Source organism: Canis lupus, chromosome X (assembly GCF_003254725.2).
Source record: "Canis lupus dingo isolate Sandy chromosome X, ASM325472v2, whole genome shotgun sequence".
In the NCBI taxonomy this organism is placed as follows: domain Eukaryota; kingdom Metazoa; phylum Chordata; class Mammalia; order Carnivora; family Canidae; genus Canis; species Canis lupus.
Window position 1 is genome coordinate 101,478,163 of NC_064281.1, and position 24,909 is coordinate 101,503,071.

General features: G+C 39.9%; 1 protein-coding gene across 1 annotated transcript in view; it reads right to left on the reverse strand.

The window, feature by feature from the left end:
* Nucleotides 1–816: 816 nt before the first annotated feature.
* Nucleotides 817–24,909, reverse strand: part of ZDHHC9 (zinc finger DHHC-type palmitoyltransferase 9) — a 30,514-nt gene continuing 6,421 nt past the window's right edge. The window contains exons 2-9 of the mRNA XM_025431884.3: nt 20,687–20,847; nt 15,152–15,310; nt 9,174–9,311; nt 8,220–8,268; nt 7,375–7,477; nt 6,713–6,816; nt 6,009–6,105; nt 817–2,375 (exon numbers count right to left, since the gene is read on the reverse strand). Of these exons, the coding sequence (XP_025287669.1) occupies nt 2,259–2,375; nt 6,009–6,105; nt 6,713–6,816; nt 7,375–7,477; nt 8,220–8,268; nt 9,174–9,311; nt 15,152–15,310; nt 20,687–20,847 (928 nt within the window). The 3' untranslated portion in view covers nt 817–2,258. The remainder of the gene's footprint in view (nt 2,376–6,008; nt 6,106–6,712; nt 6,817–7,374; nt 7,478–8,219; nt 8,269–9,173; nt 9,312–15,151; nt 15,311–20,686; nt 20,848–24,909) is intronic.

Consider the following 24,909-nt stretch of genomic DNA (forward strand, 5'->3'; position numbering starts at 1 on the left):
AACCCAAGGGAAGAGATGGGCTGAGACAGGGTAGGCTGAGAGTGGGCTAAAGGAGTTCATCTGAGTGTCAGGTTAACTGGAAAAATCTAGTAACTTCCAAATTCTTCAGGCTTGGCCTTATGTTGAACTAATGAAATCTAGCTACAAAGATAAAAGTGAGAGATCCAGAAAAAGAATGGAAAAATAGAGGCAGATAGGAGAGGAATCTGAGTCACTCAGAACCCATCTCTCTGCTTCTCCTGATTGCTACACTCAAACTCTAATACGAAGAAAATAAGAAGACATACAGAAAAATCTGGAAGCAGCCAAATTTCATGAATTTTGATTAACTGGGAAGGGTGAGATAGGCATTGGTAAGGAGTCTTGATTTTAGACCATTTAAAAAAGAAATATATGCCATTGCTTGTAAAAGATCACTAACAAAATATTTCCAAGAGGAGGCTCCAAGGAGCCTGCTTTAATAATCAAGACTCATTTGCAATTAACAGCATCCCTCTGCATAAAAACAATATCCTAATAAAGAACATGTTCTCTTAAGTAAATATACCCCCTCCAACCCTCCCAATCGTGCTAAACTGTATATTGCTTTGAAAGCCCTTTACTTCATAGTCCAGAATAAGGTAAACTTTAGCTCAAAATGTGGTCTAGATCAGTGGAGAGTTTGGGAGCTATTTCTCCAACTCAAGGGTCCCCTAGAAAATGGAAGTATGTAATAACAAGCAACCCCTTCAACCCCCACCCCTACCCCCCACACAAAGACATTCACAACCTCATGGTGGTTTTTGAAATGGAAGGGGGGAAGGAGGAGGCAGGCAGTTTGCATTAGACACAGTTTAATCACCTTCAAATAGATTAAAAGTTCTGGTTTACACTCCCCCCCCTCCCCGTAAGTCATCCAGACAGGACCCTGGCTTAGAAAGAGAAAAACACAGGTGCTTTAGGAAATATAGCCACATATAATACATAAATCTTCTTCCCTGAAATAGAGCAGGTCCTGAGCAGAGCTGACTGGGGGTCAAAGCACACCCCCAGGGTGAAGCAGCTCTGGGACTCTGCCGGTGGAAGTGCTGGAAGAGTGGGGCTTGGAGGAAGCCCCCGTGTGGTTACCAAGCCCGAGGTGGGCCAAGGCCTTGGAGTGGGTTTACCCGGGAGGGCAGCAGTGCTGGGCTTTCCCTCCTCACTCAGCCGAGGCCTAATGGAAGTACTGGTTATTCTTTTTTTTCTTTTTTTTTCTTTTTTGAGGGGACATAGGGGGAGAGGAGAGGAGAGGAGAGCCTCTCTGTGCCTTGGTTTCCCCATTTGTGCATTCAGGGCCTCTACAGGCCTCACACAGGGAGTCTGAGGGGGTAGTGTTTAAGTGAGCACTCAGGCTTCCTCTGAGGAAAAGGAATCACCAAAGTGCAGACTTTTATTACTGCTGTTCCTGCTCCTAGCAGGAGCAAGAGTCAAAAGGAAAACAAAAGGGGCTAACGAGAAAGGAGGAGAGATGAGACAAAGAGTGCAAGGGGCCATGTCATTGGCATCTCATAAATTCTTACTAAGAATGGCACAGGTATTAAAAAGTTTCCAGGTAGTCTACAAGAAATGTGGTTGTTTTCTCTACAGTAACTACTTACATATTTCTAGTTGAAAAAGAGTGGGGCTTGGGTGTTAGAGAGTGGGCAGGGGACAGAGGAGAAGCTACATGAATAAATACAAGTGGAAGTTATCTGCCCCATTCCTGAAAGGATTTGCCGGCAATGTTGGCACTTTGTAGCCAGGAGAATCCTCCAAGCCCACTCTTCACCCTCTTCAGTTCTGAAGGCCCTGGGAATCCAGTTAGGATTCCCTGGCCAGAGTTTTCTGTGACGGCCTCTGGACTCATGACATGCAGCAGCTTGGGAGGATTTGAGCCAGTCTCAAGAAACTTTAACCCCAGAATTGGGTCAATGACCCCAAGCAGGAGAGCTGGCATCTGGAGGAAAGAGAGGGGAGTCCAAGGAGACTCCATGGCTAAGGCCATTGAAAGCCAGTGTCGGGGCCCAAGGGACCCATTTGTCCAGTTACCAGAGGTGACTGACATCTTCCGTGACTGCCTCAAGTCCAGAAATTAAAAAAAGCTTGCAGCAAGAAAATGCCAGTGTGCAATTGGGTGAATAAGACCAAAGGAAAACAATAAAAGGGACAGCTCGGTTGCTCTCTGTCTCAGGTTTATCTTCTCCCCTTAAATCTCTCTCAGCCCTAATTAAACACGAACAAAAGTCTCTTCCATAGATAGGCTACTTCTCAGCTGCAGTCACCTCCTGTGGTGGCTCTGGGGGCTCTGGGGGTGGCATCTCTTCAGGAGTGCTGGTATCCTCCGGCATCTCACTTGGGCTCAGATGTTCTGTTGGGGCCTGAGAAGGAAAACGTATCAAATTCAATACAAAACTCTCCCTTAAGATCTAAATGGAGATAATACATAGACACCTAACTCTTCCTCTGAATCCATCAACCACACTGATGCTACAAATATACATCCACCAACACCAAACTCAGAACCAAGACCGAACTCTAGTCTTCTCAACAGAATGCGACTGAAGTTTGAATTCTATTCTTCACTGTTGTGGATAGATGTTTTCATCATTATTTGTGATATTAATAAAAGGGACCACAAATAATTACACAGACCCCTTCCCTTCACAACAGAATGCTATAACATACTTGTCTAAGAAGGCCTGAGTGGTTCTCAGTCTTTTTTATTCCCTAACACACAGCTCACCGGAACACTGATCCTAAATCAAATAGGGTAGGGTGGCAAAATCTTCAGATGGGATATGTGGTTTGAAAATGCCCCCTTAGTGATTCTAAAATACTATCCTTCCCTACCTTCAACTTAGCATCACTAACCTAGATTGTTATGATATAAGATCAGATTCATCAGGAAAATGAAATTCAAAATGATAATAATATATAAACCAGAGTTTGCTGTACTTCAAAAAAGAATTCAAAATTTAGGAAGGGTAGAGAACAATTATCTACTTTACAAAAATCATCCACTTAAAAGTAGGATTCTATTTGAAAAGAAAGCTCAAATCTACTAAAAATCTATTAGAATAAACTAGTCTAGCAAGGTTTCAAGATACAAGATCAATATAAAAAAATTAATTGAATTTCTATATACTTCCAATGTACAATCCAAAAATGTATTAGGAAAATTATTTCATTTTCAGTAACATCAAAAAGAATAAAATACTTATGAATAAATGTAACAAAAGAAGCATTAAACTTATACTCTGAGGGCACCTGGTTGGCTCAGCTGGAGAAGCATGTGACTCTTGATCTCAGGGTCATGAGTTTGAGCCCCACGATGAGGGTAGAGATTACTTAAATAAATAAAACTTTAAAAAACACCTTATACTAGCGGTACCTGGGTGGTTCAGTTGGTTAAGCGTCTGACTCTTGATTTCAGCTCAGGTCATGATCTCGGGGTCATGAGATTAAGCCCTGCATCTGGCTCTATGCTTAGCACAAAGTCGCTTGAGATTCTCTCTCCCTCTTCCTTTGCCCTTCCCCCCACTTGCATGTGTATGCTCTCTCTAAATAAATAAATAAAATTTTTAAAAAATGTACTCTGGAAAATACAAAATGTTGAAAGAAGAATTTTTTAAAGATTTTTGTTTATTTATTCATGAGAGACACAGAGAGAGACAGAGAGAGAGGCAGAGGGAGAAGCAGGCTCCATGTAAGGAGTCCAATGTGGGACTCGATCCTGGGACCCTGGGATCACGCACTGAGCCGAAGGTAGATGCTCAACCACTAAGCCACCCAGGCATCCCCAAAATGTTGAAAGAAATTAAAGAAGACCTAAACAAATGAAGACAGCCATGTTAATTATTCATAAGATTTAATCTTGTTAGGAAGATAATACTCCAAAAATTGATCTATAGCTTCAATGCAATCCTCATCAAAATTCCAGCTGGCTTCTTTGCAAATCCTAAGATGAATATGGAAATTCAAGGGACCCAGAACAGCCAAAATAATTGAATAAATAAAGAACAAATTTGTATGACTCACACTTCCTAATTTCAAAACTTACTACAATACCACAATAACCAAGATGGTGTGATACTGGCACAATAATAGATATACTGATCAATGAAATCGGACTGAGAATCCAGAAACAAACTCTTGCATTTACAGTCAATTGATTTTTGATGAGGGTGCCAAGACAATTCAATGGGTGAAAAATAGTCTTTTCAACAAAGGGTGCTGAGACAACTGTATATCCACATGCAAATCAAAGAACTTGAACTCCCTACATTGCACCATATATATACAAATTAACTCAAAATGGATCAAGGTTCTAAATATTAAGAGCTAAAACTATAAAACACTTAGAAAAACAGAGGAATAAGTCTTCATGACCTTGGATTAGACAATGGTTTCTTACATCTGACAGCAAAAGCCCAAGAAATAGAAGAAAAAAAATAGATAAATTGGACTACATCAAAATTTAAACTTTTGTGCTTTAAAGGACACCATTAAGAAAGTGAAAAGATAACCCACAGAATGGGAGAAAATATTTGCAAATCATATATCTGATAAGAGAACTCTTGGTACTCAACAATAAAAAACCAACTTGCCCAATTTAAAAATGGATAAAGGATCTAAATAGATGCTTCTCCAAAGAAGATATACAAATGGCCAATAAACTCATGGAAAGACGCCCAACATCATTAAGGAAATGCAAATCATAACCACAGTGAGATACCACTTCACACCCACTAGGATGGCTAGAACCAGAATGTCAAATAATAATGACAAGTATTGCCAAGAATGTGGAGAAACTGGCACCCTCATACACTACTGGTGGGGGATGTAAAAGGGTGCAGCCACTTAGGAAAACAGTTCACAAGGTACTCAAAAGGTGAAACATAGAGCTATTATATGACCCAGTGATTTCATTCCTGGTATATAGCCAAGATAAATGAATTCATACATGTCTATGAAAAAACTTGCACAGGAAAGTTCATCACTGCATTATTCATAATCAAAAGGTTGTTTGTTGCAAACAACCCAAATGGCTATCAATAGATGAATATATAAATAAGATGTGGCATTATCCATATAATGGAATATTATTCAGCTGTATAAAGGAATGAAGTACTGCTATATATGACAACATGGATGAACCTTGAAAATATTGTCAAATGAAAGAAGCCGGTCACAAGTGACCACACACTATATGATTCCATTTACATGGAATGTACAGAAGAGGAAAATCTATAGCAAAAGAAAGTAGATTAATAGCTGCTTAGGGATTGGGCTGGGGGAGCTAGGAGGAAAAAGAGTGACTGCTGCTGGGTACAGGCATTTGGTGAGAGATCATGAAAATATTTTAAAATTGATTGTTGTGACGATTGTACAACTCTGTGACTATACTACAAACCAGTGAGCTGTACATTTTAAATAGGGATTTTATAATGTGTGAATTATAGCTCAATAAGGCTATTATAAAAAATAAAATATCAAATAGTAACTTTTTAGGAACATACTTTATAAAGTATATCCTGAGCAAGACAGCTGGGAGATTTGTTACAACCACTGCATATTCCAGGGATGAAGCCCCCTTCTACCAAGGTAACCCCTTCATTAACTCTAACCCACTGCTGCCCTTACCCCTATCTTTGCTCTGATAGCATTTTATGCTTCCCTCCTCACGGCTCTTTTCACAACATTGAGCAATGGCCTATTTCCTTGTCTTTCAACCCTACTACACAATGAGTTCCTTGAGAGCAGTGAAATTGTTTGTCTTGTTAACTGGCATATCCCTAGCACCTAGCCCAGTGACTGGCACAGGATGTCAAAGAAATGACTAGCTCTTAACCTACCTCAAGAGCACAAAGATCTGAAGACAATGTCAGGACAGAAGCAGAAACAGAGAAGCTGGAGCAACTGGACATGAAATTGCCTAATTATATCTCATAGGTGTAAATTTAGCCTACACCTTCTATCACTGATTCAGCCATTATGTCAGGAATACTTACTGGGCTCTGTGGCAAAAGGCTGCTACTGGTCTCTTGAGTACTGGGAGGTCGACTTCCACTTTCCTCCAGTGGCAAAATACCCCTTCGGTCCAGCACACTGAAGGAGAGAGGACAATTAATAAAGCACTTTGTATTCATCCCTTCCCCCACCCACCCCACTGAACCTTGCTGCATGTACTAGAAAACATAAACCTACCCTTTAACAGACTAGTGTTATCCTAGCACATGCCTCCTGTCTTCCATTCATGGTTTTCTTCAACAAACCAAGGAAGAAACAAACAAATGAAATAAGAACGAAAGGTTATCCCTTCAAAACAACTAGCCTGTGGTCTGTGGTCCATGTAGTAAGGCACCAAGGGATAATCCTTGGGAAGACCTATTTGACACCAAAAAGGCCACATTCAGAAGGATACATCAGGAGCACCTGGGGGGCTCAGGCAGTTGAGTGTCTGACTCTTGTTTGGCTCAGGTCATGATCTCAAGGTCATGAGATCAAGCCCCATGTTGGGCTCTGCACTGGGCATGGAGCCTGCTTAAGATTCTCTCTCTTTCCTCTGTGCCTTTCCACCCTACTGTTGTGCTCGTGCTTGCTCGCTCTCTCTCTCTCTCTCTATCTCTCTCAAAAAAATGCATCAGACCAGGTAATAGGATTAGGTTAAATTGCTTGTCCCAAGAATCCCAGGATCTTCTAGTTCTCTGAATACCTGGGGGGCAAGGGGCCACATAGCACTTCACAGCAGTTCTTCACAATGTTGCCATGGCTATAGGGATTCTGGACACGATTCTTCCCTGTCCATGAGCCTTTGATCTGCAAGATAAAAGCCAAGACTTATAGTAAAAAATATGCTGCAGAAATATCTACAGCATGGAAAGATGAAAAGCTCTGGAGATGGATGGTAGTGATGGTAGCACAACATGAGAGTACTTCATGCCAGTGAGTTCTATATTTAAACATGGCTAAGATGGTACATTTTATATTATATATATTTTACCACAACAGGAAAAAATACCTGCATAGCCATGGAAAAATGTTCACAATAGAGTGAAAAATCAGAAGCTGAATAATATGTATTATTTTCAACTAAAAAAACAAAATATATATTCATCTAAAACACGGACACAAGTCTGGAAGACTACAAATCATACCATTAACAATGGTGAATTTAGATAAAAACTTAAAAAAAAAACACAGCCCCAAACAAAGCAGTGTGCTTTCTCTTCCACATTTTGGATTTAACAATCTCCCTAGGGTTCTGTCTGCATCGACCTTCCAAACCCTGGAGACTCAGTTCTCCAGCAGGAAATGAGAGAATAGGCTCTGGATAGAGGAAGAATATGTGATGAGGAAAAGGGAAAGTTGACTCACGTCTTCATTGGTTGTCTGGTTGAGAGCCACGAGGAAAGTATGAAACCCAGTCAGTCCCACGACGGACCAGAGTGTGAAGAAGCAAATGAGCACTTCTAGAACAGTGCGGTGATGTTAAGGAATGTTGAAGAAGCTACACCAGGGGGGTTCAATGCTTCAGCCCATACTCTCGGCACCAATCATACCATCCTTACCTCTCAGAACATATATCACAAATGGCCAAGTATCCGTATATAATAACAGGAATTCTAAACTTGCTGGATATATGAAAGGTAGAGGACTCCTGTTTAGTCATTACAAGTAGCTCTCTAACATTTCTGGTTCATTTAAATGCTTGTTTATTCATCATTAGCTCTTTGAAGAGAACATTTAGAAGAGAGCCAAAGCCATCACTGCCAATGGAAAATCCATTGAAAAATAAACTTTATAAATGAAAAGTTGGTGGGAAAAACAGAACATGACTTATAGAATTCCCATCTGAGTCTCCTTTTCAGAAATACAACTGCTGTACAAAATAAGCCTTAGCTGTAACAGAAAGATAGGACTTTGGTCAAGTGACATGAGAGGTGTACTGACACTAGAGGAGGCAGGGCTGAGCCTGGGATCAGAAGGACTTCAGAGGGAGGCAGTGGAGAAAGTGGTGAGGGAAAGACCTCCCTTTAAGCCCTGGCCATCTTCCATTCTGGTTGCTACCATTAAGACTACACTTTTTTTGTTTTTTTAACTTTAGACTTTGGCACTCTCTGACATCTGAAAAACGAGATGGTGGGAGAACTGCAGAGAGAAAGCCTACTCGAAACTAGTTTAAGAGGGCGTCACAGGAACATACTGCCAGGGGAGGATATGTTCCAGGAGTTTCTTTCAACGTCTCCAGGAAGCCAATTTTCAAGGATTCTGTTAAATTGGGAGGACAAGTAGAAAGAAAAATCAATGACTTTAGTAAAAAATGCACTTATCCTAGTACCCACTCATTTCCTTTTCTCCCGATCCCTTGTTACAAATTGGCAAGAGATTAAGCCCTCACTCAGACAAGGGACTCTTACCTACAAGCAGGTAGTATCCTCACCAAAGAGTTTACACTTTCAATGTGGGACCTGGCACTGGACTACAGAGTCTGACAGAAGCCATGCTTCCTGTTCCTCTCCCTCTTCCTTAGCCCCAAACTATGGACATGGATGGAGAACATGCATTCACAGCAAGAAATCAGAACTATCCAAGAAAAATTCTCTCTCCTCACCAATCCATGTCCCTCCCCTCCCTTGTTCAAAATCCAGCTGAGAACTCATCTCTTGATCAAGAAGCCTCCTTTAACTCCACATCTCATCTGCCTTTAGGGGGATTTGGGGTGTGTGTGTATGTGTGCACACATGTGAGTGTGTATTCTCTGTCTCCCAAAGTAGACCACAAGCTACTGAAAGTCATTTCTCTAGTATAACCCTTTCTACTACCTGGCACAGAGCAGGTCTTACAAGGAAGAAGAAAAAAGGATGCAGAACCGAAATACATCCTCAATCTCTGGGATCACCTCAGAAATGCCCCCTACTCTGGGTACAGACCAGTAATCAGGGCCTCAGTCTTCAGCAGAGGACCAAATGAGAAGGTCAACACACTCAGTAATACTGATTGATGTGAGTTAAGTTTTGGAGCTCCAATTGAGAGCAAAAAGTAGTGTTCACTTCTAATTGGTCCTAGGGTGCCTTTGCAATGGTAAAGTCCCACCAGGAAACCCAACCACTCCCCTCAGATCTCCTTAAATCTTCTCCCACCCCTCACCAACAGACACTGCCCTGCATACTCACTGAGAGCCACATAGACGATGTTGAAGGCGAAGACATAGATCGTGAGGAGGGAGAGAGATAGGATAAAGAGGTAGAAGTAGCGGTAGTTCCTCTTTCCAACACAATTCCCCACCCAGGGGCAATGATGGTCAAAGCGCTCTGTGGGAAAAAGGGAGAATCCAGTGCCAAAGCCTCCAAAATGAAGCACAACACACCATCCACATAGTACCTAATTTAGAGACCCCAATGACCACTGTCAATTTCAATTATAAAAAAACACTGGTTTCTTTTTTTCACTTTTTCACAATGTTTTCATAGTCATCTCATTTCATCCCCACAGTCACCCTGGAAGTCAAGCAAAAGAAGATATTCTTTTCCTTCCATTACAGTTGAAAAAGCTAAGGCACTGAGGGGTCAAGTGAGCTGCCTCACTGCTAGTTGACAACAGAGACTTGGCTTTTCCAAAGAAAAATGTTAGGTGGACTAAGTTCAGGAATAAGAAGTGGGTGAAAACAGCCAAGGAAATTTTAAAAAATGAGTAGTGTGGTTTTTCTTAACCTCTAGTTATTTTTTAAAATGATAAAACTACAGGGGCATCTGGGTGGCTCAGCCAGTTAAATGTCTAACTCTTGATTTCCACTCAGGTCAGGATCTCAGGATTGTGAGATCCAGTTACACATCAGGCTCCATGCTGGGCATGGAGTCTGCTTGAAATTCTCTCTCTCCCTCTCCCTCTGCCCCACCTCCTTCCTTCTCTCTAGTTCTCTAAAAAAATTTTTTAATGTAAAAATAAAATAAAACCATTAAATAACTATAAAGAATAGATGAGGGGTGCCTGGGTGGTGCAACCAGTTGAGTGGTCAACTCTTGGTTTTAGCTCAGGTCATGATCTCAGGGTCGTGAGTTCAAGCCTCAAGTCAGGTTCCACATTCAGCGCAGTCTGCTTGAGATTCTCTCTCCCTCTCCTTCTGCCCTTCCCACTCCTATTCTCTCTCTCTAAAATAAATAAGTAAATAAATCTTTTTAAAAAAAGAATAGATGAACATTTATCCCCTATGTAGAAAAATATTTTCTCAGTAAGCATAAAAGTAATGGAAGAAAACACAAATAGGGGTGGCCCAGGTAGCTCAGCGGTTTAGCACCACATTCAGTCCAGGGCGTGATTCTGGAGACCCAGGATCGAGTCCCACGTCGGGCTCCCTGCATGGAGCCTGCTTCTCCCTCTGCCTGTGCCTCTAGCTCTCTCTCTGTCTTTCATGAATAAATAAAAAATAAAAAAAAGAAAACACAGATAAAGAAAAATATATTTGACTCCATAAACCTTAAAAAACATTTTATACATATTAAAAATATCATAAAAGAATGTTAAAGAGAAAAAAACCAGTGTAAATATATGTAAATTCTGTACCTTAGTATATGAGAAGTCCTTACAAATCAATAGCAAAATACAAATACTCCTTCAAGAAAATAAGGGTGAAAACAGTTAACAAATACCACATATAGTTAAATGTTTTCAGATTCACTAATAATTCAGTGCAATACTAGTACAAAATAAGACAATTTTTGTCTATCAAAATAAGAATATAAAAAATAGTATCAAGTGCTGGTGAGAATAGCATAAAATGGATACCACTATACTCTTTGTGGGAGTATAAATTGAGATAACCTTTCAGAAAACCAATTTGGCAGTGTGTATCAACAGTCTTAATAAGGCTCATGCCCCTTTGGCAAAATAAACTCATTTTCAGTAATTTCTCATAAGGAAATAGAAATATGCACAGAAATTTAAGTTCAGTAATTTTTTTTTAAGTTCAGTAATTTTTTATTAGATTTTGTATTGTGGAAAAATATATAACATGCAATTTGCCAATTTATTCATTTTAAGTGTATAATTTAGTGGCATTTTTAAAATTCACAATGTTGTACAACCATCATCATTACCCATTTCCAAAATTTTTCACCACCCCCAAAGAGAAGCTCTGTACCCATTAAAGAATAACTCTCCACTTTCTCTTTCCCCCCAGCCCCAGTAACCTCTAATCTTTCTCTGTCTCTATTCCTAGTCTAGATATTTCATATAACTGGAATCATCTTGACCTTTTCTGTCTGGCCTCTGTCATTTAGCATGATGTTTTTAAGATTCATCCACAATGTAGCATATATCAGCACTTCATTCCTCTTCATGGCTGAATAATATTCCACTGTATGGATATAACACATTTTGTTTATCCATCCATTGGTTGATGAACACCTGGGTTGTTTCCACCTTTTGGCTACCGTGAACAATACTGCCATGCACACTAATGTACAAAAATGTTTATCTATTTTCAAATATTTTTGGTATTGTTATGGACAGAATTGTGTCCCTCTCAAAATTCATATGTTAAAGCCTTAACCCCTAATGTAACTGTATTTGGGGACAAGGCTTTTAAGGAGGTAAAAGTCTTAAGAGTAGGGCCCTAATCATGTCAGATTGGTATCATTATAGGAACAAGATGAGACATCAGGAGTGCATGAGCACAGAAAAGAGGCCATATGAACACAGCAAGAAGGTGGCGATCTGCAATCCAGAGACAAGAGACCTCACCAGAAATCAATCCTGCCAGTAACCTGATGTTGGACTTCTAACCTCCAGAACTGTTAAAAAATAAATTTCTGTTGTTTAAGCTACCCAGTGTATGATATTTTGTTATGGTATCCTGAGCAAGCTAATTTAGGTATACACACACACACACACACACACACACACCCAGGAGTGAAATTGCTGGGTAAATGATAATTCCATGTTTAACTTTTTGAGGAATGGCCAAACTGTTTTCCACAGTGGCTATACCATTTTATATTCCCACCAGCAGTATATAAAGGTTCCAATTTCTCTACATCCTTAAATTTAATCATTTTTATTGCAGTGTAATGATAATGAATAAAATGGAATAGCAAATAATACGTAATTAAATAAACTAGAAAATAATACATTCAAAACATTTAAGATGTAGAAAAATGCTCAGGATATAATGTTAAGTGACAAAGGCAGGATTAAAAACTCTATCATGTGTGATCTAACTTCACAAACAAGTGACACTGGAAGGAGATACAGCAAAATGGAGAGGAAATTTGGGATCAAATTTTATTTATACTTTCTGTACCTCCCATATTTTCTACAATGAACATGTATTATTTTAATGAATAGAAAAAGCTACATACTAGTCAAAATTAATAAGACTGTAAGAATGGTACATCTCTTGGCTAAAGGACTACAATATATCTTTTCAGCAAAGGAAAAGAAGATGTAGGGAAAACCTGCTCAAGTGATTAAGGTAATATCTGGATCAAGAATTACAGATATGGCCTCACTTCAAGCAAATCTGCCATAGAAAAACACTGGAACCTATAGATTTATACAGATATATTTTTACCATTTTTATTTTATTAAGATTTTATTTATTTATTTGAGTGAGAGAGAAAGCATGAGTGGGAGGAGGGGCCGAGGGAGAGGGAGAGAGAGAATCACCAGTAGACTCGATGCTCCATCTCACGAGCCTGAGATCATGACCTGAGCCAAAATCAAGAGTCAGATAGATGCTCAACTGACTGAGCCACCCAGGTGCCCCTACTATATTTTAAATCATACTTTTTCTGATAATACAATTAATATATGCTCATCATAGAAAACTTGAAAAAAAAACAAAAGAACAAAACAAAAATGAAGGAAACAAAATCATTTGTAATTCTACAACCCATAGATAATAAGCTACTGGTATATTTTCTGGCATATTTTCCTGCATATATCTTTGCATATACTTATATTTTTTCAAATGTGTAACTGAGATCACACTATAAATGTAGACTAGCTCCTATTTTATTTCATTTAGCTTTCTAATATGAGCTTTTCCCATAAATCTATTGCATGAATGTCCCACAATTTATTTGACCACTTATCTATGGATGGACAATTAGGTTTATCCAATTTTTCCACATTATAACAATCCTGAAGTAAATATTTCCATACCTAAATCTTTTACAGGATCCCTGATTATTTTCTTAGCACAGATCCCTAGAAAGGGGATCACTTGCATCCAAGGGTATACATGTTTTAAAGCTTTTAAGAGGGGCTCCTGGGTGGCTCAGTGGTTGAGCATCTGCCTTTGGCTCAGGTCATGATCCCAGGATCCTGGGATCAAGTCCCGCATCAGGCTCCCCACAGGGAGCCTGCTTCTCCTCTGCCTATGTCTCTGCCTCTCTGTATCTCTCATGAATAAATAAATAAAAATCTTTTTTTTAAAAAAAATAAAGCTTTTATGAATCTACTAGGTTGTCTTCCAAAAAGTTTGTTCCAATTTACACTCCTGTCAGGGAGTGTAAGCATGATCAGGTTTTATTTGGTAATGTTCTGGATTTTAAAAGATCTTGTTTTAATTTTTATTTCTCTGATTTATAGTAAGGATGAACCTTTTTCATGTTAATTAGTTAATAACATATCCCATTTACGAACTGTCCATATTTCTCCTGGAATGTTAGTGTTTCTTTTTTTAGGATTTTATTTATTCATGACAGACAGAGAGAGAGAGGCACAGAGACACAGGCAGAGGGGGAAGCAGGCTCCACGCAGGGAGCCCGACGCAGGACTCGATTCCGGGTTCCCAGGATCACATCCTGGGCCGAAGGCAGTACCAAACCACTGAGCCACCTGGGCTGCCCGGTGTTTGTTTTTAAAAATCAATTTGAATGAGTTCTTTATATTTAAGAATATTAATAAGGAGAGGGAATTCTTTATGAAAAACTTCACATCAGACCTTTTTGAAATATCGAGTTTCCTAGCTAATTTAAAATGAGTTTTAATTTATAAAAATCCTATCTATACACAGATTTTTACCATATAAAGTAAGTTTTATCTTCCTGACCTTTGCCTAAAGAATTGGCTAATAAGAAGTAAGCAATGTTCTCAGTCAGGCATGTTCCATGGCATATACAAAGAGTGCTAAAAGTTTGCTCGGGGTGCCTGGGTCGCTCAGTCAGTTAAGTGTTTGACTCGGGGTCCTAGGATCGAGGCCCGCCTGAGGCTCCACGCTCAGTGCAGAGTCTGTTTGTCCCTCTCCTTCCCCCTCTTTCCTCCTCTCCCCGGCCCCCGGCACCCATGTGTGCTCATGCTCTCTCTCTCTCTTTCAAATAAAAAGATAAAATCCTTTTTAAAAAGAAGTATGTTTACTGGTAATGTAAGGAGTTGCACATATATGCCTATCCATAGACATATTTCCTGCCTATTTCTGATCTTTCTCAGGGCTCAGCACACACTAGGCAGTGATTACAACCAAGCCACATATATGGAGATAGAACCACAGGCCCATGTATTATGCACACCAGCCACCCTTGCAGCCTCAGCAGAGAAAGATGAAAGGACAGTGTTGGAACCAGACCTGCTCTAGTTTCATCTCATATTAATTACATGAACCTGCACAAAGGTTCTTCACTTATTTCCTCACCTGTAAAAAGAGGATAATACCTACCTCATGGGGTTCTTATGAGTCTTAAATGAGAGAAAGGGAAAGCACTTAGCACAGTGCCTGGTATATAGCAGGAACTCAGTAAATGCTAGCAACTTTCTTCTTGGAAACACTACTTCTTACATATCCCTTCCTTCCCCGCTGCTGCCCTCCAGTGGACTAGGGTTCTCTTCCCCCTACCTAATAAGGTGGGCTCCACTTGAAACAAATCCAGATTTGAAAAACAGGTAAAGTCTACTCACCCATTTCCAAAAAGGTTTTTTAATATAAATTTTAGGCTAGAGGATATTTAAATTATGATTCGATCTCCAGAAGTACAGTTGATCTACAGTTGTTCAGAAGCATTTTTCCTATCTAAAGTTTCCTATCTAATTCTAGCTTATTTCCTATAAGTCTATCTTCCCACTCCTACTGATTTTTCCCTGGAATAATAACCCTAACCCTCTCCTCCTTCAACTCAGCCTTCCCCCCAGACAAAGCCACTTTGGCTTTACTCACCCACACAGTTGTCACAGATGCTGCAATGGGAGGCCCGGGGAGGCCGGAAGATCTTACATGTATAACAGTATTTCAGCTTCACAATCTGGTTGTTGATCTGGAAATTCTTGATACGAGGAGGTGGTCGCTGGCCCTGGGGCACTGCACCATTGGTAGCTTCTGTAGATCAGTAAAAACAGTTAATTTCACTGCTAGCCATTATTTGAGCCCTAAAGTCTTACCACTTCTCTAAAACTAGTGGGAGTAATCACCAGTTCCCTAGGCACACTGTCTTCTCCAGACTAACACTATCTGAGGACACTCTCAACATCAGAGAGTTGATACATCAGTAAAAAATGAAATTCCACTAAATGCTATACAATTCTTTTATGCACATGTGAAAGGGGTTTCTTCACGTTTTTTGGCAGATTACAAAGAAAAACATTCATAAGAAAAACTGAAATGGCTAAAAAATATATGAAATTAAAACCTTTTTTTTTGAAATGAAAACATTTAAATTCACTAACAATCAGGGGTACCTGAGTGGCTCAGTCAGTTAAGCATCTGCTTCCAGCTGGGGTCATGATTCTGGGGTCCTAGGATTGAGCCCTATGTTAGGTTCCCTGCTTAGTGGGGAGTCTGCAACTCCCTCTCTCTCTGCCCCCTACCCGGCTCCTGCTCACTCTCTCTCTCAAATAAATAAATAAATAAATAAATAAATAAATAAATAAATAAATAAAACCTTTATAAATAAATAAGTTAATAAATTCATTAACAATCAAAGACATAAAAATCAACACAAAGACACTGTTACCTCCTACTATATTAACAAATATTAAAAAGAGTAAAAATGCCCAGTGTTGGCAAGGATGGGGAGAAGGTATTTTTATACACTATCAGTAAGCAATAAAAGCAGTGGCTTCCAAAAGTTTAAAGGCATATATTTTTTAACCCAGCAATTCTATTTCTAAGAATTTAATAAAATTACAATGAGATATACAAAAGATGTTGATGCAAGGCCATTTGCCACAGAGTCTCTTTTAATAGTGAAAACTTGAGGGATCCCTGGGTGGCGCAGCGGTTTGGCGCCTGCCTTTGGCCCAGGGCGTGATCCTGGAGACCCCGGATCGAATCCCACATCGGGCTCCCGGTGCATGGAGCCTGCTTCTCCCTCTGCCTGTGTCTCTGCCTCTCTCCCTCTGTGTGTCTACCATAAATGAATAAATAAAATCTTTAAAAAAATAAAAAAAAATAGTGAAAACTTGAAAATAACCTCAGTGTCACAATAGGAGGTTGGTTAAATAAATTATGATACTTGCATAGGATGGAATATTATGCAACCATTTAAAATGATATATATAGAAAAAAAATAAAATGATATAGACAAGTCAATGAAGATACAGGACAATATTCACAATACGTTGCAAAATGAAAATATGCATTAGAAAGCAACATGCATAAAAGGATATTATCTTGCAAAAATAAAAAATATGCATGAAAAAAAACTGATAATACTTAGAATCAGAAAAACAATTATTTATAAATAAGATTAATGCATGCTTATTGTAACAAGCTTGGAAAAAATAGAAAATACATATGAGAAAAAATAAAAATCATTGACAGTCTCTCAATTCAGGGATATCCATGCATTTTGGTGTATTTCCTTAACAGATAAATAAACATTCACAACTTTTAAAAATTAGAGATCACATTCTAAGTATAATTTTGTATTCTGTATCTTTCACTTAACATTATATGGTGAACTTTTCCAGGTTTGTTAATTTCTCTTCTAAAAACATTAATATCAGCAATATAATATTCTATCATATGCATATACTGTAATTTATTTAACCATTCTATATTGTAGGACATTTAAGTGGCCTCTGGGTTTTTACATTTAAATGATGTTGCATGAAAAAACTTAAAATATTTCAGGTAAAGTTTAAATCCCCTTTGATCACCACTCCAATCACAATTCCCACCTCCCCTCCTCAAGAATGTATACGTATTGGGGCACCTGGGTGGCTCAGTCAGTTGAGCAACTAACTCTTGGTCTCAGCCCAGGTAGTGATCTCAGGGTGGTGAGATTGAGACCTGCCTGAGTCCAGCTATGGACTCACCGCAGAGTCTGCTTGAAATTCTCTCCCTCTCCCTCGGCCCCTCCCCACACTCACTCACTCTCTCTAATAAGTAAAATCTTAAAAAAGAATATATACATGCTTTAAAGTTAATTTCTAAAACATAAAGGAAAAAAAGGAAAGCATGTTGAAGTCTGAGCAGTAATAGATGAAGTTGCCAGCATTAAAATAGCCAGGCCCATATTAAAAAAGAAAAAAATGATGTACTGAAAATCCTTCTACAGTAATTTGTATAACTGATTATTTCCCTTAAATAAACTCTAAGTAGAGTGGAATTACTGGGTCAAAGGGTATGAATCCTTAAAGCCCATATTGCTTATTGCCAAAATGCTTTCCAGACAGTATCAATTTGCACGCCCATCCATCTGCAGCATATGAGAATGCCTGTCTCGTTGCATCCTAGATATGCAGGATAATTCTAAAAACAGAATAATTTTTCAATTCACTTTGATTTTAAAAATATCTGCCATATGGGACTTTTTTCCTTTTTTTGCAGAGTGGGGTGGATGCTGTGAAATCAAACAATAACAGTGCATCACAAGTTTTAAAAGAATGGGGATAGCTATTCATTAGAGAATGATATAAGTACCATCATGCCACCTTAATATTCCTTTGCATGTGCTTTACATGAAGACACCTGTGAGACAGGGTTCATGGTTCATCTTCCCCATGAGGCGCTATGATTCAAGGGAATCACAATGTCATCTTCTGCCCCTCAGCCCCCAGGCACAGAGCATACCCAGAACTGGGATGAACGTAAGTTGACAAAAACTCACTAACATAAACATACGAATGAATGCAAAAAATGCATTCGTCTATGGAGAGAAACATACTAAAAGGAGAAGTCACAACAATGTGACAGCTCAAGCCTGGGCTCCAGGCCCAGTGATCCGGCAAAACAGAATTGACCTTGCTAACACCTGCTGTGAGATGCAAGAGACCAGTTTCTCTATATGTTAATGGAAAGAGGATGATAAAAGAATCATCCAGATGGAAAAAAGATGGCATATACAACTCTCCCTCCTATCTTGCTCCTAACTACTCCAGCTTTACCAGGTCTCCCCTGAACTCCAGCTGCACCAAGACACCCAGCCTCTGCCTTCCCGCCACTGTTTCCACTTTCACCCCATCCCTAAGCTCAGATGTGCACAAACCTATGTCCGCTTAGCTCAACTAAAACAGTCTGGAATTCTTCAAAAAGAAATTCACTATGAAGCTAGAGGGAGGGACACCTGGGTGGCTCAAAGGTTGAGCATCTGCCTTTGGCTCAGGGCGTGATCCTAGAGTCCCGAGATCAAGTCCCACATCAGGCTTCCTGCATGGAGCCTGTTTCTTCCTCTGCCTGTGTCTCTGCCTCTCTCTCTCTCTCTCTCTCTCTCTCTCTGTCTCTCATGAATAAATAAATAAAATCTTTTAAAAAAAGAAGCTAGAGGGAAATGCAGCTAAAATAAACAAAAGAAATACAAAAGATTGGAAGCTTTCAAACCCTTCTAAAAGAGTACCAAATCAACACTGTAAACTTACACAACGTTGTGTCAATTACATCTTGATAAAACTGGAGGAAAAAACATCAAATGGAAATAGGAGAAAATATTTCATTGATGATAGCATGCATATAAACATTAGGAATAAACTCGGGGGCAGCCTGGGTAGCTCAGTGGTTTAGCACCACCTTCAGCCCAGGGCATGATCCTGGAGACCCAGGATTGAGTCCCATGTCAGGCTCCCTGCATGGAGGCTGTTTCTCCCTCTGTTTGTCTCTACCTCGCTGTCTCTCTGTTTCTCATGAATAAATAAATAATAATAAAATCTTAAAAAAAAAAAGGAATAAACTCGGGCAGCCTGGGTGGCTCAGGGGTTTAGCACTGTCTTTAGCCCAGGGCTGATCCTGGAGACCCGGGATCAAGTCCCACGTTGGGCTCCCTGCATTGAGCCTGCTTCTCCCTCTGCCTGTGCCTCTGCCTCTCTCTGTCTCTCTCATGAATAAATAATAAAATCTTTTTAAAAAAGGAATACACTCAATATGAGAAATACAGAAACTAGATTTTAAAACTATAAAAATGTTATTCGGGATCCCTGGGTGGTGCAGCGGTTTGGCGCCTGCCTTTGGCCCAGGGCGTGATCCTGGAGACCCGGGATCGAATCCCACATCAGGCTCCTGGTGCATGGAGCCTGCTTCTCCCTCGGCCTGTGTCTCTGCCTCTCTCTCTCTCTCTCTCTCTCTCTCTCTCTGTGACTATCATAAATAAATTAAAAAAATTAAAAAAAAAATAAAACTTGAGGAGCGATTTAAAGCATTAAAAAAAATGTTATTCAAGGGCATAAAATTTAATCTGAAAATAGAGACATAGTATTTTCTTAGGCAGATAATATTATACAAATGTAAATTCTCTCAAAAATATAAATGTAATGTAATATCTATTATAACTCTAATATGTTTGTGTGTTTCTAGTTAAATAAAATAATATTAAAATCAAAAATCAAACAAACACCCTAACAATCCAAAGGCTAACCATAGATTGGTGGTCCATGGGCATACCTTCTAGTCTTACAAGTTTTGGGTCCCGTTCTTCTACTTTATCTGGATTCAATGCTGATTCAAGCTACTTGGGTACTGGACTTGCAAACAATTTAGGCAGGCACTGCTGTTGGTCTGGGGAGCTTCTAGTTCCTCCTAGTACTAGTATCATGGCCTTTTTTTCCAGTGCGAGCTCCTAGGATATTCCCTCCTTTAGCCTCTAGCCCTTGGGATCTTCTGCTTCAATTTGTGGAGCCATCCTGGCTTCTGGCTAGTGTAGCACTTCATCTCTATCCCAAAGAGACCTACCCTGAGCTGAAAACTGCACTGTAATGAGCCTGTAACTACTTCCTTTACCTTCTTTTTTTTTTTTTTTTCCTTTACCTTCTTTTACCTTCCTAGAATTCTCAGTGGTTCCTGGCACCACGGCTGTCTCCTCTTACCTTGCGTATTGCCTTAAAGCAGGAATTCTTGGTGGGGCCTATGAATGTGCTTCAAAAGATCTATGAATCCCTGAAATCACCAAAACTATGTGTATATGCAAATATATAAGAATATTTTTATGAAAAGAAGGCTTAAAGCTTTCATTTAAAAAATCCAATGAGTTCATGACCCCCAAAAGTAAAAAAGCCTATCCTCTTGGGAACAGTGCAGCAGGACTTTGGTAACAAACCCCTCCTGAAACACAACCCAACACAAGGAAGAATGAAGCATATAGCTTTCAAGTCTTGCTAAATCTGCCTTACCAAAATCATAGGGTGGTCATGATCTCAGATTCAGGATCTTGCAGGAAAAAAACTAAAAATGACTCTTAATCTGCAATTACCATTATGATTCCATTCCCTTAGTGATTAAAGTCACTCACTGCACAGCATCTCACCAGCTGGTTAGAAAACTCACCTATCTCCATTTCTATGAAAGCCGCTTCATCTGGGAGGGCCCGAGGGATCACTCCTGGGTCACTGAAGCTGGTCCTCAACAGTGTAGCCATGGAGAAAAGGAAGAGCATGGCAGCAAACACAGGGATGGCAGGAGACAGCTGGACAGCCAGGTATCGACATCTGAAGAAAGCAGGCAATTGAACATTTAGCTATACCTACATTAGCTATACCTCAAACTGTTACCAGCGTGTCAATCTTGTCTTCACAACAAAATCAGCATGACCTTGAGGGAAGGGCCTATGTTTTTTTTCTTCTCTTGAATTACCCATAACTCCTAATATATGGCTCTGCACATAGTAGGAGATCAACACTTACTTGATCGATGCCACCTATAACCTAGAGAAGACAGTCTCAGGGGACTTCCCCTTATCAGCAAGTCTCAGCCTGCTGAGAACCACATTTCCTCTGTGCCTTGGGAAAGGCTCACACTAAGGTCAGGGAAGCAACTGGGCCTGGACTGGTAATTACCACAGGTTTCTCTCACTCTGAGAATGTCTAGAGCTTTTCATGACCTCTCATCAGGCATTAGCCCTGAGCTCAAGGAGGAGGAAGAAAAATGAGTACGATCCATGAAGCGGGGTCCCAGCATCAGGCAGAGGGTACATCTGGCATGCTTCAAGGCCAGTGAAAAGCTTCAGGGCTGCTGACTGTCTTTGCAACATCCATCTTCTTCTCTCCTCGATCAGCTCTGCTAGTAGGTGCTTAGTGACCTTAGGCAAGGGAATAAGAAAATTGTATCTCCTTGGCACCCCTTCCCAACATGTTTGCTCCCCCTCTTTCCTCATAATTCACCTGGAAGGCCACTCCCCTTCCTCTCTGGATATCCCAGTTCTACTCATCTTTCAGGTCCCAGAGACATCAACACCATCACTGTCAACATCACAACTTACTGAGCACTTGGCATATGCCAGGCACTGCACTAAGCCTTTTATATGCATTATCTCATTCAATTCTCACACTAACTCTATGAGGTAGTCTATTAGACCCATTTGATAAATGAAGAATCTGGGATTTAGAGAAATCTTGCCTCCTCTGATAGGCCTTTCCTAAGGTGCCCTAATCTCTCCCTTCTCTAGCGTCGTCCTCACTGTCAGAGCTTCACATTGTTTCCTAGCTGTTTTTCACTATGTTGACCTCATCTCCCCAGCTGGACTTCATGAGAGCAAGAACCTTGTCTTTTTGGAGTGGGGATGTTTGGGATTGAATTCTGGCTCCACCAGTTCCTAGTTGGGTGACTTAATTAACTTCAGTCTCCTTAGCTGTGAAATGAGGATAATAATAGTACTACATAGGGTCACTGTGTACATCAAATGCATGCATATAAATGAAATGCTTAGAACTGCACCTGAAACATAGTAAACGTTAAGTAAGTGTCAGCTATTAACATCACCATCATGGTTCTCTATCTCCCAGAGCTTAATACAAGTATGGGGACAAAGAAGCTATCAACAAATACTTGTTGCATTAAACTGAATTTCAAACCAAATAAATAGGAATATGTGATGAGAGTTATCACTGACCTATTTTTATTCTCTTCCTCCTGAGGCACATTTTTTCCTTCAATACAGAGATCTTCTCTTGGAGGCAGACTATAAGTGGATGAGCAAGGGCCAGAGGGAGAGCAGAGAAAGTAAGCTAAGGAAAAAACGCTTACCTCATCCACATGGGGATTAAGCAAGCTGCTGTCCACTCAGAGCAAACATTTAACCCCATGTTGTACATTCGCTGTAGTTTTGAAACAATACATATGAGATCTTCCCTCTGCCTCCCTGCCACACACATGACTGCAGGGGCCGGTGCGAACCAACTATTATATTAGGCTGAGCAGTTTGTCCTGAAGGTGAACATATGTAGTGAACCTGCAAAATGATTTTTGTGGCTTTTTGTTTGCTTGCCTGCTTGTTTGTTTTTAACAAAATCTTTGGTCATAGCCTGATTTTATATGATTTACTTCCTCCCCTAAAGGCTAAGGGTAGGGGGTAAATTTTGAAGAACTAAAGAATCTAAATATAGGGTAATTAAGGCCCTTGAATTTCACTAACTTGTGGAACCCCCTCTTTTCCACTGTTTCACCTTCAGTAGCACAGTTAATCAAGAAGTGAATTTGGAAACAAAAGTCACCTCTGCTATCAGGGACCCAAAGGACACAGGAGAAACACAAGACTGTTTTATGAACAAGCCAAGTAAAGTTACCACACTAACAGAAAAGAGCCATCTTTCTAGTCACTGCCCGTTTCTAAGATCACTCTTGAAAACAAGTAAGTAATTTCTCTAGGACTCACATTGCTCTGGGGGTACAGTCTCCAACAAATGAACTTAGAAAAATCAAAACTATCTGATTGGCCACCAAAGGGATTTTAAATTGTTTTATTACAAGAAAAAGATATAGAGAAAATAGAACTCTCTCTCTTTTTCTCTCTCTCTTTCTCTCGTACACACACACACACACACACACACACAGACATCAATGTTGCCCCCCATGCATGAAGGATCCGAGATTAACCAAGTCCCATTCCAACACCTGCTTGTTAACCAGACAAAGGACAACTTAGATTTGAATTACACTACACCATCAAGGATAAAGGTCTCTGTAATCTCCACACGGACTATCTTCTGCACCTGCTAAAACAATCCATTCTGTATGTCAACAAGTACACAATAGGCCCATTGTATTGTTCTCCAGAGATGAGGCTATTGGCAGCCAGTTGTCACTAGTGAGTGGGTGTGGCTGGGAAGGCAGATGTGGGACCAGCAGGCCTTTCCACTCCAAGTAAGAGGAAACTTAGAGAGCCAGTGGCTAAGACTGTTGTTAACTACAACCTATAGTGTCTGTCTTTAATAGTTATGGTCAAAAATACCCCCTTAGGTTAATCTGATAACTGCAGCAAGCTAGAGATGTCTCTGACAGGAATAGGGTACATGAAGATTTGGTGGCAATTCCCAATACCAACCTGAAAAGTCAGGAGTATCCTTTTTTTTTTTTTTTTTTTTTTTTTTTTTTTTTTTTAGTCAGGAGTATCCTAAATCACGAATTCATCTTAGTGGAAGACTGGATATGTCATCCATGAATATAAGCTAACTGTTTTTGAAATCCTCTAGCATTTTCCATTTATATCACTTCTTGGAATAATTATATCCATATTCTTAAAACAGAACTCTCTTTTGTCTTCAAGGTGCCAAGAGGCTTTCCCCCTTCCAGAAGGTTTAGAAGTTGCTTTTCTCCCTTTTTAATTTTTTAAACTCAACCATGTCCCTACTAAGTATTCATTTATGCCACCTGAAGAGATATCATTATTTTAAGCCACCTTCTACCAACTTCTTGATTGGCCTCAGGCTCCCATAGCTGGGTAACATGACTGGACTTCCACATGTCCCATGGGCCACATGGTGGTACTGTCTAGCAGTAACCAGCAGTGCCAGGCTGGGCTGGTGTGTCATGTCCCATCCCCCAACCCTAGCATGCTAGTTCATTGGAGGGACAATGATAATGACACAGACTTCAATTGAGATGAAAAAAACTCAAAAGAGATTCATGAGTACAGCTAGTAAGAAACCAGACAGATTCCATAGCAGGGCTCTGCCTCACAGACTAGGAGCACGGAATGGTGTTCTTTAAAATACTCTACCTCTAAGTCTCCCTAATAGCTCAGTGCAATCAATCCGCCAACAAGTGCTGTGGGTCTAACAAATGAAGAACAAGAGAAAATAGGAGTTAATTTTGTTAGGAAAACATAACTAACATATGAAACAGCTAGAGAAGAAGATAAGACCAATAATCAAGTGTTAGGAGGGTGATTCAGACTCTAAAGACTATAAGTGGTCAGAGAAGAGCTCTCGTGGGAAGCTGATGGCTGCTTAAAACTGCTCCTATGGCAGCTGTTAAGGGTGGCTTTAAGAAAGAGCTGTGCTTGGAACAGCAGAAAGGGCCCAAGGTTAGAGCCCTACGATGGCCCTTGTCCCACATAATAGTAATAAGCCTTTACTATAAGTCTTCACTCATATGGACAGTTTTCTGTTCTCTTACATACTACTTACCTTTAAAGCATAGTAAACATGTAGAATCACCTATAAGGCTGGCTCAAGGGTCTTCTGATGACACTCAAGAGTCTGCTTATAGGGAAAAAGTTTCCTTGAACACTAAAAACATAATTTAAAATCAGCCTCCAGATTGACTGCTATGTG